Raw genomic sequence first — 15,623 nt, forward strand, 5'->3', positions numbered from 1 at the left:
TAGTACTTTAAAGTGTTTTTACTTAAGTACTTTACACCACTGGTCACAGTGTCACCCAACCCCCCTCCATCTCAGCCTCCAGTATCTATGCTGCAAGAGTCTATGTCCCGGGGGGCTAGGCTCAGTCTGTTATATCTGGTGTAATTCTCCGGTCTTAACTGGTGTCCTGTGTGAATGTAAGCATGCCCCCCCCCCTAGCCCTAGTACCATGCCTCAGGACTACCTGACCTGATGACTCCTGGCTGTCCCCAGACCCTGCTGGTCATCTATGAACATTTGAACATCTTGAAGAACAATCTGGCCTTAATGGCCATGTACTCTTATAATCTCCACCCGACACTGCCAGAAGAGGATTGACCACCCCTCAGGGCCTAGTTCATCTCTAGGTTTCTTCCTCGGTTCCTGCCTTTCTAGAGAGTTTTTCCTAGCCACCGTGCTTCTACATCTATATTGCTTGCTGTTTTATTTGAAACTTCTATTTATTAAGACACATTTAAATTAAAAAGGTAAAATATTTTAATGTGCAATGTGGTGTGTTGCCAGGGCTTTATAATTTGATTGATTGACTGATTGAATAATATTGCTGTAAATAAACAACTTTTTGAGGTCAATTGTGTTTGACCTTTGTCTCAGAGCCATAGAATTGCACATTTAAATGTTTTACCTTTTTAATTTAAATGTGTCTTAATAAATAGAAGTTTAAAATAAAATGTTTAAACATACTATAGTTAGAATGTGTTATTGTCACATTTGTCTTTTTTTTACAGAGGAACAGTTCACCTGGTAGCAGGGGCACAAGCTCGTAGAAAAGCTCCATGCACTTGTGACGGCACTCGGTTTGAGGTCGCCCACACTGCTCCAGAAGCCACATAACAACATCGGACAAACACACATTTTCATCAGGGGGAAAGCCCCTAGTGGAAAAGAGAGAAGATTTAGTAAATGATACAAGTCAAAAATGCTTTAAAACAGAGTTGCGTGTACTTGAAGTCGAAAATGCAACCATCCCAAAAGAGCGCCAGCCTAGTACATTGCTAACCTTGGAATCCGCCTCTTGGTGTTCTGCTGATTGAGGTTGGAAGCCTTGTATTTGATGATCCTCTTCAGGTGGTCAATAGCACTTCCACACTGTTGCAAGGTTCCTAAGGAAGTAGAAGGATTTTATTCATCTTTATGGCGATATATGGATTTGCGTGATGATGCATATTGTTGGATTTCATTTTGTGGACTTTTGTTCATATTGAACATCATGATTAACAGAATGACAGCACCAACAGGAATTTAGTGACAATCCTTACCCAAGGATCTCTCGTCTGAATGGGCCAGTCCCAGGCTTTCAACGAATACCACCAGTGCTTCAAAGACAAACTGCTCCACCAGGGAATTCTCTTCTCTGCACAGATAAAGCAAACAAAAACAAATTGCAGTCTGTAGTGTAGGCAATCTAGCCACATTTCCTTTATTTCCTAGTATGAGTGTCCCGTTTACTGCACTAACACGCTTCACAGAATCAAATAAGACCTTACCTGAATAGTCGGTAGATACTGTTGAAAGCCAGAGCAGCACCCAGCCTCTTAAAACCATTAGGATGCAGGGCCAGGCTGTAGATGCGCTTGAACAGAGACTTGATGTTGGCTGGGCTCTTCTCTTGTTGCTTGGGGGTGGTCTGTTTAATGGACCACTTGATGAACTCGTGAATGCAGCGGCCACAGAAGTCTCGAAGTGTGCTATCCACAGGGTCTATCACGCCATCCTGAAGAAAAACTATATCGTCAGCAACCTTTCATAACAACTGCTGTAGAATAAGTACATTTCAGTTTTACACATTCACTCCTGGTTGAAATACATTTGTGACAAATTGTGGCAACATGGGACCAAAAGCATGGAAGAACATTGCAGTTGCAACTATTTTTGCTATCAGTTTCACATTCTATTAAAAATAAATAGTATTTAAAATTCAGTAGGGGGAGAATTACCATAATAGCCTCCAAAACAGCAACTGTGTCCTGACTTTCAAATTTCTTGTTGTTGGTGAACCAGTGGATGAGCTGCATCAGCAGTGGTTCGAAGAGCTGCCTTGTTACCTGAAAACAAAACGTTGAGGTTCAAATACATGATTTCTGTAGCATCTACAGTGCATTCGGAAACTATTCACTCTTGACTTTTTCCACTTTGTTACATTATAGCCTTATTCTAAAATAGATAAAGAAAAAATCCGCAATCACCATACCCCATAATGACAAAGCAAAAACTGTTAATTTATTGAGCAAATTAAAAAAATACTGAAATACCACATTTATATAAGTATTCAGACCCTTTACTCAGAACTACGTTAAAGCACCTTTGGTAGCGATTACAGCCTTGAGTCTTTTTGGGTATGACACTACAAGCATGGCATACCTGTATTTGGGGAGTTCTTTCTTTGCAGATCCTCTCAAGCTCTGTCAGGTTGGATGGGGAGCATCGCTGCACAGCTATTTTTAGGTCTCTCCAGAGATGTTTGATTGGGTCTGGGCTCTGGCTGATCCACTCAAGGACATTCAGAGACTTGTCCCGAAGCCACTCCTGCTTTGTCTTGGATGTGTGCTTAGGGTCGTTGTCCTGTTGGAAGGTGAACCTTGGCCCGAGTCTGAGGTCCTGAGGGCTTTGGAGCAGGTTTTCATCAAGGATCCCTCGGTACTTTGCTCCATTCATCTTTCCCTCGATCCTGACTAGTCGCCCAGTCCCTGCCGCTGAAAAACATCCCCAAAGCACGATGCTGCCACCAACATGATTCACCGTAGGGATGGTGCCAGGTTTCCTCCAGACGTGACGCTTGGCATTCTTGGTTTCATTAGACAAGAGAATCTTGTTTCTCATGGTCAGAGTCCTTTATGTGCCTTTTGGCTAACTCCAAGTGGGCTGTCATGTGCCTTTTACTGAGGAGTGGCTTCTGTCTGGCCAATCTACCATAAAGGAGTGGTGAAGAGATGGTTGTCCATCGGGTTCTTGGTCAGAGAGGTGACCAAGAACCCGATGGACAAGGCCCTTCTCCCCCGATTGCTTAGTTTGGCCAGGCAGGCCAGCCCTAGGAAGAGTCTTGGTGGTTACAAACATCTTACATTTAAGAATGATGGAGGCCACAGTGTTCTTGGGGACCTTGAATGCTGCAGAAATGTTGTTTTGGTACCCTTCCCCAGGTCTGTTCCTCGACACAATTCTGTCTCGGGGCCCTTACGGACAATTCCTTAATTCTCATGGCTTGGTTTTTGCTCTGACATGCACTGTCAACTGTGGACTCTTATATAGACAGGTGTGTGCCTTTCCAAATTATGTCCAATCAATTGCATTTACCACAGGTAGACTCCAATCAAGTTGTAGAAACATCTCAAGGATGATCAATGGAAACAGGATGCACCTGAGCTCAATTTCAAGTCTCATCGCAAAGAGTCTGAATACTTATGTAAATAAAGTATGTGTTTTTTAATTTATTTTGTATACATTTGCAATCATTTCAAAAAACAGTTTTTGCTTTGTCATTATGGGGTATTGTGTGTAGATTGCTGAGGATTTGTTTTTATTTAATCCATTTTAGAATAAGGCTGAAACGTAACAAAATGTGGAAAAAGAGAAGGGGTCTGAATACCTTCCAAATGCGCTGTATATATAGGCCTTACAAAGTGGTCATGAAGGCTACATCAAGCCTAGCGGTTAAGAGCATTAGGCCAGTAACCGAAAGGTTGCTGGTTCGAATCCCTGAGCTGATAGGTGAAAAATCTGCCGATGTGTCCTTGAGCAAGATACTTCACTCCGATTGCTCCTGTAAGTTGCTCTGGATAAGAGCGTCTGCTAAATGACTGAAATATACAAATATATCAAGGCTACATTAAGCCTTAAGCTGATGTTTTGTCTGAAGTCCATCAGGCACAGCTAGAGCCTAGGTCCTCTCTAGGTTTCTTCCTAGGTTCCTGCCTTTCTAGGGAGTTTTTCCTAGCCACTTTTTGGGGGCTTAGGCTGGGTATCTGTATAGCCCTTTGTGACAACTGCTAATGTAACAAGGGCTTTATTAAAATAAATGAAATGAATTGAGTTAGACTTATGGACTAACCTGGTCCACGTCGCAGGCGAGCCGGAGCAGCACAGGAAACAGGCGTTTGTGCAGGTTGTACATAGGAAGACTGCCTTCCTTCCCTTCCACCATCTGAGAACCCTTGCCCACCATGTATACCACCAAGCTATGGAGCAACTCACAGGCTGCCACCTGAACTCAGCACATACACACAGTAACAACTTTAAATACAACTCTTGAGAAGTGCACATTGGATAAGTGCTGGCTCTATTCAACTCAATGCCGTGTATAGAGCTATATTCTTTTTACTTATTTCAGGGATCTGCACACATTCACAACAGTCCCAAACTATTAGGTCTATCAGATATATACTTAATCAGATTTTTTTGGCCGTCTAGCTTCCTTGTAAAATATATATGTTTGTTTACAAAGTTTGAGGGGCCATACTTTGGTTTGCCTGTCACTTGTTGACAGCGCCAGCTCTGTGATGCGAGGTAGAAAGGGGTCGAGGTAGATGACGGGCTTCATGTCAGTGAAAGGCACAGCGAAGCTCAGTCTTTTCTCAGAGTCCCAGGCCACAAACTTCTTCATCATCTCCTCGGCTGAGGTCGCTGGTGAGAGAATAAGATCCTATATAAACATACCAAAGGTGATATATAAAGATATGAGGGTATGGTCGACATACCCTCATCTGATATGCAGACGTTCAAACACATCACAGGAGGTTGGTGACACCTTAATTGGGGAGGGTGGGCTTGTGGTAATGGCTGGAGCGGAATCAGTAGAATGGTATCAAATACATCAAACACATGTGGTTGATACCATTCCATTCACTCCATTCTAGCCATTATTATGAGTCATTCTCCCCTCAGCAGCCTCCTGTGACGCACATATTAGATATACATACAGTACACACACACGCACACGTTTGTTCATCGTGTTTAATCAAAGCGGTAGTTGCAAAATACATCTAGATCCTCACCGGTCACCAGATTCCTGTTCAGCTGCCCTCCCAGGTGTCCCAGCAACCGCACCACCCTCTTCCTCACCATGGCAATGGGAGAAGCTTCCTCCTGACAAACAAAACATCCTGTAATTAATATTTGAGAAACTTATGCTTCGGTTACTTATAGCCAGGAAAATGACTCCTACTACTTATTACCATGGCAACCTTCTTGGATCTCTTCAGGAGCTTAGCCATCACTTTGCTGTATCCTTTTTCTTTTCCCGTGGATAGAGACGTCACCTCCCAGGGGCTCTCATCCTTGTCTGCAATCAAGACAAAAAGGGAAACAGAATTATAGCATACCGAACAAACAAGTAGGTCAGATTCCCTGAGGGAAGTACAGCCAAATAGAACAAAGATATTCTTTGTCATTTCCTTTCCAGACTGAGATGAAGCAAGAATAGAAGGATGGACAGCGAGGTCAAATCACCGTCAGCAGCGGCTGTTTTCAGGTATCCGTCGAGGTGGGGAAGGATCTCCCTATAGTATGGCTGCATGGTGTCTCGGGGAATACGTGACGACCACGACTCCAGAGCGTCCAGCGCTGCATTGGCCAGTGGGGCATGGCTCAGGCCCAGCTTCAGAGCCACCTGGGGTACACCAATCCCAGAGAGCGGTTACGTCATCAATTGGGATGAATTGAAAACAGCACCTATACATGTACATGACTTCGTACCAGGTAGGTAGTTATATGTTGACTTGAAATGTTTTAGGTAAACCAGTAATAAACCCTCATGAGAGGGAGCTCCCCACCTGAAGTGGGGATATGTATGCCTTGATGTCCAGAGCAACTATGTCATGATGAAGGGAGAGAACGAAGGTCAAGCAGGAGGCCAGGAGCTCATCTTTATACTGCTTCATTCTCACAGCCACCTAAGGAGACAGTGACCATCCAGTACATCACGCTGACCAAACAACATGGCCTTTAACGCCGCTCTAGAATGGATTCAAAAAGTAGTCGTGCTGTACCTCTTTTCCAAACTTTGAGAAGAGTGCAAAGCAGGCACTGCTTTGAGCGTTTTTGGGTCCGACACCCTGTTAAAGAAAGTATAGTGTACATCAGCCATAATGTACATCACATCCCATGTACATCAGCCATCATTTACATCACATATGTACATCACATTACGTGTACATCAAGTTGCAGAACATACAGCTGTGTCTGTGGCATATATAACCTTTAGTTCTAAACTTTTATCCAGTGCAGTGACTGAATAGATAGTGCATATGACCCAAGAGGGAATCAAACCCACGACGCTGGAGTTGCTAGTGCATACAGCGCAAATGATATCAAACATCTTTTCAAAGCATAGTAATGGGATGGAATTGATGAACATGGTTTACCTGGAAGTACTTGATTCTCTTGGCTACTTCCATGGAGACAGAGAGTAGCTTGTAGAAGCCACTGACAAGCGGGGCTCTTATGGACTGAAGGATCAGCTCGTGGCTCAAAGGGTACACCCACTGCCCAAAATAGTCCAGACGCTTCTTCAGGAGCAACTCACTACAAGGACAAACAGATAGAGGCCTCATAATGTAACTAGAGGTACGGACTCAGGTGCCAAACTGGCATACAAATACTCGGCTTGAAAGCACTGGATGATTTAGGCTGCATTGAGGATTCCTCCCATTCACTGAATAAAAAACAAAGTCACAGATCTGTGCTGTATAGCTGCTTTCTATAGTTGTTGTTACGCCAGACAGCACACTGGGACCAGGCTAGTGGATGGGGACTGGTACTGTACCTGCAGAAATCAACCAGGTTGATGAAGGCAGTGAAGTCCTTGGGTTTGTTGGGAAGGAGGTGGGCTGTTGGATCAGAGGACGGCAGTACCATACTGCTGCTGACCTGGTCATCCTGACCCTATGACAACACAAACCACATATTGATCAATGAGAGATTCTCATTTGTTTACAATATCAATTATTTTCACGCGTGGCACACCTTTATTCATCGGCTAAAGCCGGGACACATCAGTGGTGACCGTTTAAAAAAATGATTCACCACAAATCAAAAGTTATTATCAGAAGAGGTCTCACCTCCTTCTCTGTGTTGACATTCTGAACTGAGAGGTCCAGCTTCTCCACAATCCTCAGGATGGATTTCACCAGTTCATCATAAAGCAGGCGGCTCAAAGACCTCAGGGTAGCGTTCTGGGTTTCAAACCCCTTGTCGAGAAACCCAGTGTCCTACAACAGAGGACATTTTGAGTCATTGATAGCAAGGAACACTTAATCAACCAACACTGCATGTGGAGGACTAATCTCTCATGGACAGACTACGTAAGCATAAATGGTAGCATCTAACCAAATGATGCACAATTTAAGTTCTGGGTTAACCGAGATTAATGGAGGACTAAATAGGCTAAGAGAACCAAACTGAGCAAGGAAGATTAAAAACATATTTCCCCTTAGAACCAGACCTGCGTTCAAATAGTATTTGTCATCTTTGATAGAGCCTGCCTTCAGAGCTAAATGGGTGGCGTTTACACTTTTGGGACTATTCTACTGGGCCAGGCCAAGCTTAATCACGTGCAGTTAAGGTATCTGAAAGAGAAAAATACTATTTTAACCAGGATCTGCTTAGAACAGCACCCTAACTGGTCACACACACACACACACCTTTAGATGATCACAGTCCAAGAGACCCCTGAATAGATCCAGGTAGTCGCGACAAGAGGGAACCCTCCATTTCCCAGTCTGCATTTGAGAGGCCTCTGCAGACTCCCCACCAGTCCCGGTGACACTCTGAGCGTTCTCCCCCTCCTAACAGAACAGTTACCACCATTAGCAAGTTCCCAATGACAACAACTGATCCCGCCAACTGACAATATCCCATCCTCCCAACTGACTGACAATACACTATCCTGCCAACTTTCAATCATGAAAATATACCTTTAAAGTATACATTTAAATAACAAAACTATGCAACTAAGTAGAGTTGATGAAAACAAGGTCAACAACGCATAGATCACAGTCCATGTAAGGAATGTATGATATTCTCATATTAGAGCATTAAAACAGTGGCATAATGTAGGGCCAAAATGACCTTACCTCAGGAAGGACAACTGGCTTCGAACAAACACGAATCAAGCCCTGGTGCACTGAAAGGAGAAAAATAAAACAATTCTGGCATAGTGATGCATCAGAAGTTATGGTAACAACAACTTTGACGACTTAATGAGGCCTTCATAAACCCTTTATAAGGTCAATATAGATTTTATTAATACTATACACGTACAACAAAGGCTTTAGAAAAATGTCCTTACATCTGGCACTTTGGCGATTGTGTCAAAACCCTTTGCAGCCTCTACCTAGCATGGCATTTGTTTACAGCCTAAATGATTGTAGCTTAAATGGTTTGTGAAGCAACTATGATGGCTTTATAAATGGTTTTTGAAGGCCTCCATAAATGGCATATATTATAGGCTAGAGTCTGACTCAGTTTCTTCAACTCACCCACAGAACTGATGAAGCTCCAGAATACTGGACCCTTGGATGCCATGGCGACAAGCACCTTGACGATGGCACGAGTGCAGGTGGGCTGCATTCTCATGCTGTACTGAGGGAAGCTGTCGATCTGTACCACCAGGAGGCGCTCTAGCACAGGTGTGTAGACCTCAGGGATCTGTGGGTGCACGATAAACAGTGATATGGTAATGCTAGTCTCTCCACCATCTGTAACTAAAGTTACATCGGTTGGAACATAGGAACAATTATTGCGGTGCGCTAGATTTAGCATCACTGATTATTTTGACAAATCACGATTTCGGAAGGGGAGGGGTTCATTTGGACTGGGTTCTGGGGTTACCTTGTCTAGGTGGATGATGACACTGGCGATGGAGTCCAAGAAGCTGGGGAGCTGGTAAACTTTGTCCTCCTCTCCGTCGGACTCCGTGAGGTACATCTGTTTGCAGCGTTGGATCAGCTCTGTGTACATCAGGTCCACGTCTTGAGGGCAAACCACTTTACATGGCTGCAACAGCAACAATTATACAATAAATGGTTCAGTAATGCAAAATAAACAGTGCACTGGATAAATTAAATATATCACAACTCCAAATGCATGTACATATGAGTGACTAACTGTAGCATACTACAACATAACAACAAACCAGTCAGTGGCTTTTCCAGCAGGACAAGCCCAAAGGGATGAGGGGAGAAAATAGAAACGTACCGCTGCAAAGAACCCATAGCCACGGATAGCAATGGAGAGCTCCTTGTGAGTAGAGTCCATGGTCTTGATTATGGCACAGAACTTCTGCATGAAGAACTTGAGCTTGCCTTTGTGCTCCTCAACATTCTCTGCCACCTGGAGAGCAACCTAAAGCGATAATCCAACAAACAGTTATATTTCTCAGGGAAAAAAGGAAACACACTACTGCTTGCAAAACAAAGGAATAGAAATACGGTTATTCATAAAAATCCTCTCAAGTGAAACATGACCTATATCTTATGAAACAATAAGTATAGGGGACAAATGACCTGACGCCCTTCTGTGCAGCGTGACTGCGAAAAAAAATGTCAACAAATAAAACGGCACCATTAATTTGTCTGCCGGCAGTTCCACGGTAACAGAATGACAACGAGACCCCGATTTTTCCATTTCAAAATGTAGGTCAAACAAAAACCAATGATTTCAAAGTTAAACCAACCATACAACTCTATGCACAAGGAATACTTTAAAAGATTTCCATGGAAAACGATACAGAAACACATTTACTTGAAGAACCGTGCAGATTGAGAATTTTTAGGGCTCTAAGACTCTAGCCGCCCTCGTCATAGACTGTGCTCTCTGCTTCCTCATGGCAAGCGATACCAGAGCGGCAAGTCTAGGACTAAAAACAATTTATCAAATGGCCACCCGGATTATTTACATTGACCCCCTCCCTTTGTTTTTACATTGCTGCTACTCGCTGTTTATTATCTATGCAGAGTCACTTTACCCCTACCTACATATACAAATTACCTCGACTAACCTGTACCCCCAGACATCTGACTCTGTCCCCCCTGTTTATAGCCTCGTTGTTGTTATTTTATTGTGTTACTTTTTATTACATTTTTTACTTCAGTTTACTTAAATATTTTTTACTTACTTTTACTTACTTAAATATTTTCTTAACTTTATTTCTTGAACTGCATTACGGTTTGTTCTGTCATTCTGTTACCAAACTTTGCATCTGCACTGTTCTTCAAGTAAATGTGTTTTTGTAAAATGTTCAGTAGACATTGTTTTGTAGACATTGTTTTTCATTCGTTTGCTTTAAATACATTTTAAAGTGAAATATCAGAGTATCAGCATCATTCTGTTACCATGGAATTGCCCCTAACTACATACTGGCTTTCAGGGACGTGGTAAGCCCACCTGTTTGAGGAAGGACTCCAAGGCATAGTAACTGGTCTTCTTCATCTCCTGGTTGATGTGTCCACACAGCTTGGACATGACATCAAACAAGGCTCTGTAGTGGTCCATCAGCAAGTGGCTGAATTGAGCTGCATGCTTTGCTAACAATCGCAGTCCAGCTACAAAGCGTAGAAAAATGGCTTATTGTCAAGCTCAAACAATGCTGCATTTGATTGAGATTGCCTGGTGCAATGGAAACAAAGGAGTAGTCATGAAAGTGCAAACGATTTAGCAAATAATTTGGCACTCAATGCAGTAAATCTTACCAAAGGTGACAGCATAACGGCACATCTCCACCTGTTCAAAAGAGAGGACGTGAAATAAACGGAAGGATGAACAGTCCTATTGCTCACATTAGACAACCTGTACGCTACCATGTAGGATATTGAGAGCACTAATTGTATAACTTTTTACCAACCTGAGGACTAATTGTCTTCAAGGCATACTCAAATATTTCCTTTGAGGTTCCTGGGTCTAAAGAAAAAATATAAAAAATGAAATATGGAAAATACAGGATGACCTGAAGACAAAGTCACTTTATTGGTGCTGAGAAATCAGAAGATTTACGACTGAAAAAAAGCTTTCCATACAGGAGCAACACATTCAGTTAAGTAAAGGCAATAAACACAAAACACACACACCGTCTTCCACTGACTTGGTGAAATTAACCATTAGTGCCGTGATCCCTCTCAAACATCCAGCCACAACAGTAAGCTTTGGCTCCTTTGTCGATGAAGTCATCTAAAAATGGTTTCAACATTGCAACCAAAAGAAAATGAAATTCAATACACACAACAAAATCGATTGGAATTTAACTGTAGGACTAAATATTGCACAATGAACACGGCTCAAATACCACACAGTCTACTGCAGGGATAGGCAACTAGATTCAGCCGAGGGCCGATTTTTGTCGGACCGGATGTTTACGGTACAGAATTATAATAATTTGTACACTGCAAATTGACCAACTTGTTACTTGAAAATAACAATTATTTAATATTTTGATTACAATGAGACATGATCACATACAGTTGTGGCCAAATAGATAGACACCCTTGCACATTTCTTAAATAAGTCTCCACAACCTGTTATGGATTTTCAAAAATGCAGAACCAATTTTATTTTTGTAAACTTAAGTTTAAAATTGTAATTTAGAAAATAAAGACAAATTTGACATGGACAAAATTTAAAAAGTATATATTATTTTTTTTACCCCTTTTTTTTCTCCCCAATTTCAATCGTCCTATCGCTGCAACTCCCCAAAGTGCTCGGGACAGGCGATGGTCGAGTCATGCGTCTTCCGAAACATGACCCGCCAAACCGCACTTCTTAACTCCTGCCCGCTTAACCCGGAAGCCAGCTGCAACAATGTGTCAGAGGAAATATCGTTCAACTTATGACCAAAATCAGCCTGCAGGCACCCCGCCCGCCACCAGGAGTCGCTAGTGCGTGATGAACCAAGTAAAGCCCCTCCGGCCAAACCCTCCGCTAACCCGGAAGACGCTGGGCCAATTGTGCACCGCCCTATGGGACTCCCGGTCACGGCCGGTTGTGACACATCCTGGGATCGATCCCGGGTCTGTAGTGACGCCTTTGACCGCTGCGCCACTCAGGAGGCCAAATGTGTATATTTATTTGAGAAGAAATAGGGAAATATTTCAGAAAAGTGTGTCTTTATATTTGGCCACAAATGTTTGTCTCTTTTTTTATTCATGGAAATACTTGGGAACAGATTTACTAAATAAAACTCCTTTTTAGCTGAATTCCTGGTGAATTTACAGTTGTTTTGAGGGGACGGTTTTGGCCTGTGGGCCACCTGTTGCTGACCCCTAGTCTACTTTATATGGGATGTACCTGAAGTTTCAGCTCTCCTAAATAGGCTCTGTAGAGTTTATCTGAGTGGTTGACCATTTCGCTGGGATGGACCTCACCCAAAACTCCTAAGAGCTCATAGATTTTACTGAGAACTTTTGAAAAAATAAGACAAATCAGAAACACAAATCAGTGTCAATAGGACTTGCAGGTAAACTAGTGTTATAGTATACTGCATTATAGAGAGAGCAGACAGAGTGATTCCTATGCCACTGGAAACATTGGAATTACAAGGTAGGTCAGTAAACATGGTTGAATATGTGGGGCCCTATTGAAAGCTATTCTGCGACACCTACTTGAAGTTACCTGCTTTTTCACACTGTCAATATGACCCCCATCAAGAAGGAAATTAACACTCACCTGTATCTGCGATTTTGTTCTTGTCGGAGAGCTCGACATAGAATTTCTCGAATATTTTACCAACTTTTAAGTCCTGAGCAATGCTGGAGTCCTTAGTTAAATAGAGAACCTATAAAAGTTAGGAAATGGAAAACTGACATTTAGTAAAAAGATGGTGTCATTTAACCAGTTTTCAATAAAAACATTATCACATGAATGCATGTTAATCATTAACCTTGATCAGGAGATCTAATGTTGGTGTCTTGCATTTTGCAGCTTTGTCCTTTGTGTACACAACCAAGCATATGTCCTACGAACAGAGGAAGGATGGAGTTAATACTGAGGAGTCCAAGGTGTCAAATAAAAATAACTTCAAAATGTATAAATACAAATTTAAAAAAAATAGACAACATACCTTGATCTCAATGGCATAAGTCTTCTCCCAACCCTTGACGCTTGTAGATATCCTCTGCAAGAACTTGTCCAGTAGACTGATGGTCTCAACTCTTGTATCCCGGAGCTGCATTTAAATATGAACCAGTCATCATGGCAACAACAACAAAATAGAACAGGACTGTCCTTCTACATTTCAATTGGGGAACAGATTTTCATTGACCTCATTCATTTGCACTAACCTCTTCGCATGCCAGTGATTTTCGAAGAAAGTTGAGCAACCCATCTTCATTTGAGAACAACAAGGATGCATGTAAAGCTTCAAGAGAAAACAAATCAATCAATTACTTGATGTCACTCACTCACCACTTCATAAACAAATAGGTCATTCTATATTTTACAAAAACACTATGTTGTATAGTCCCTACAGAATTAGAATAGCATCATAGATCAGCGTGGACTTGCCCTCCTGACCCCAACGGATTGTTGAAAGCTAGGGAAGATCTCAATTGCATACTCCTCGTGTCCTCTCCTTTCACCTCCTTCTCAAAACCCATTGGAGGAGGAGATCAGAAATGAGAGACTTCTGGCTCTCATCCAATGGGTTTTGAGAAGGAGACTAGGAGAGGACGTGAGAATGCAACTGAGATCTTCCCATAGTGTGGACAAGCATGCAATGCTGCTGACCAGAGCCTCAGATGTAGCAGGCCTGATAGTCAAGAGCTACAAAAAAGTAAGGACCTCTTTAGTCCTTAGAATGAAACAACATTGAGAAACACGCTAATTTAGGGTCTTAAATCACTATTACCTACATAGTTAATCTCAAATGACATATGAATGGGGACGTCTGGAATCATTCAAGATGGATGCAATGCGCATGTGTAACTGATTATTAGCATCTCAAAAAATGCCTCTGGCCATTGTCTCAAACAGGTTCCCAGTCTGTGCCTCTTGATCCGAGACAGTTTTCGTTCATTAGGAAGGTATGTAATCATTACGCCAATTATGTAGCAAAACGTTTTGCAACAGAAACCGTTTCCTCCAAACGAAAACGAGAGTTTATATTAGACAAATTCAGATAGGTCCCTTCCCGTTTAAGAAACGTTTTGCAACAGAATAGGCTAAATGAATACCCCCCCAGCATTAGCAAGCCATGGCGCAAATCTATACTTGCTAGCTAAATTGCTATGATATCTACATAGCTAGTTAACGTTATGCTGTTTGGGTCTGACAACAATTGAAGTTAATATATTGCACACTTTATATAGACCAACAGTGAACCTTACCCAGCTCGTTCTCGCTGTTCGTTAGCATGCATTCTTGCCCCAAGTCCCCGATAATGTCATGACATCTTAGCGCTGCATCTCTTGTGTCGCCATCTGAGAGAGCTGCATGAAGTTTCAGAAGATGCCCTTGAATCCCTCCAACAACCTTAACTTTGTCGTCGGAGGACATGTTGAACCAATCTAGCTACTGCTAGCTATCCTTTGAACACATCAACAACATTCATACGCGCGCTACCAGAAATACATCTAGAAGTTTAAACACTCCCATCAAAGGTGTATTCACGACCAAGCATGATGTTCAAAAATGTTACAAACCCGGAAATCAGATGTCAACTGTTTAAAATGTAGCAATCTCAATCAAATTCTAATTTATATTGCAATAATATTTCATTCTAGCATAGATTAGCCTTTCAACAGGTAGCGATTGTGTCACAAGTCTAATAAGTAACCTTAAATGTATCGTCGTTTTCAAATGCTCAAGCAACGCTGAAAAGATCCTGAATATACCCCTGTAGTCGTCAACGCCAAACGCATGCAACTGTAAACAGCGTAATCTACTGGCATGGAGTGTCGATTCTATTCCTATGGGGAAATATGGTTTTTATTTATTTATTTTGGAAGCCAAAAACCATGACACAGAAAGTTGAGTTAGTGTGCACTCTACAGTCTGTAGAGAGCAATGTGTAGGTTGGCATTAATCTGAATACTAACAAAAGAAGAACACTGTCCATCTTTTCATAAGGTTTAATAATGGCAGTTCAGCCAGTTACTACATTCATCATCAGACTAAACCCCACTTTGTTTACACACACAAATCACTAGACTTAGTACAGTAACTAGTAACAAGACTTACAATAGTGAAATAGCCAAAACGAATGTGGAAAAAGAAAGAGGCTGAAAAAAACAGAAAAATCAGACATAAATCAAAAAATGAGGACAATCTTCCCTCTCATCATTCTGGCAAACCAGAATTCCTCCAATCACTTACATCATCAGTGTGCGACAATCTTAATTCCAGCCTTTTAAACCTTTATCTCCCACATTCATTAAGACATTACGGGCCAGTTTCCCAGATTTCCAATTAAGACTAGTCTTGGATTTAGAAGCATGTTCAATAGAGACTCAATTGGATGTACTTTTTAGTCCAGGACTAGACATAATCTGTATCTAGGGAACTGGGCCTGAAAGTCCGTTCTCACTCACTCTCTCGTACATCATCAGCGCTTGTCGCAACAGTCTCAATCTCAGCCTAAAGGCTTTCATCTCCCACATCCA

General features: G+C 42.0%; 1 protein-coding gene across 1 annotated transcript in view; it reads right to left on the minus strand.

The window, feature by feature from the left end:
• Positions 1-14,596, minus strand: part of prkdc (protein kinase, DNA-activated, catalytic subunit) — a 46,183-nt gene extending 31,587 nt beyond the window's left edge. The window contains exons 1-30 of the mRNA XM_024374334.2: positions 14,349-14,596; positions 13,305-13,381; positions 13,085-13,189; positions 12,905-12,979; positions 12,691-12,799; positions 12,313-12,425; positions 11,100-11,199; positions 10,877-10,932; positions 10,725-10,755; positions 10,420-10,577; positions 9,232-9,378; positions 8,866-9,030; positions 8,514-8,682; positions 8,109-8,158; positions 7,677-7,820; positions 7,095-7,244; positions 6,800-6,918; positions 6,399-6,558; positions 6,024-6,089; positions 5,808-5,927; positions 5,485-5,644; positions 5,211-5,317; positions 5,031-5,121; positions 4,496-4,659; positions 4,088-4,240; positions 1,977-2,084; positions 1,527-1,753; positions 1,299-1,393; positions 1,040-1,142; positions 781-914 (exon numbers count right to left, since the gene is read on the minus strand). Of these exons, the coding sequence (XP_024230102.1) occupies positions 781-914; positions 1,040-1,142; positions 1,299-1,393; positions 1,527-1,753; positions 1,977-2,084; positions 4,088-4,240; positions 4,496-4,659; positions 5,031-5,121; positions 5,211-5,317; positions 5,485-5,644; positions 5,808-5,927; positions 6,024-6,089; positions 6,399-6,558; positions 6,800-6,918; positions 7,095-7,244; positions 7,677-7,820; positions 8,109-8,158; positions 8,514-8,682; positions 8,866-9,030; positions 9,232-9,378; positions 10,420-10,577; positions 10,725-10,755; positions 10,877-10,932; positions 11,100-11,199; positions 12,313-12,425; positions 12,691-12,799; positions 12,905-12,979; positions 13,085-13,189; positions 13,305-13,381; positions 14,349-14,517 (3,625 nt within the window). The 5' untranslated portion in view covers positions 14,518-14,596. The remainder of the gene's footprint in view (positions 1-780; positions 915-1,039; positions 1,143-1,298; positions 1,394-1,526; positions 1,754-1,976; positions 2,085-4,087; positions 4,241-4,495; positions 4,660-5,030; positions 5,122-5,210; positions 5,318-5,484; positions 5,645-5,807; positions 5,928-6,023; positions 6,090-6,398; positions 6,559-6,799; positions 6,919-7,094; positions 7,245-7,676; positions 7,821-8,108; positions 8,159-8,513; positions 8,683-8,865; positions 9,031-9,231; positions 9,379-10,419; positions 10,578-10,724; positions 10,756-10,876; positions 10,933-11,099; positions 11,200-12,312; positions 12,426-12,690; positions 12,800-12,904; positions 12,980-13,084; positions 13,190-13,304; positions 13,382-14,348) is intronic.
• Between the last annotated feature and the right edge of the window lie 1,027 nt (positions 14,597-15,623).

This window comes from Oncorhynchus tshawytscha, linkage group LG16 (assembly GCF_018296145.1).
Source record: "Oncorhynchus tshawytscha isolate Ot180627B linkage group LG16, Otsh_v2.0, whole genome shotgun sequence".
NCBI lineage: Eukaryota > Metazoa > Chordata > Actinopteri > Salmoniformes > Salmonidae > Oncorhynchus > Oncorhynchus tshawytscha.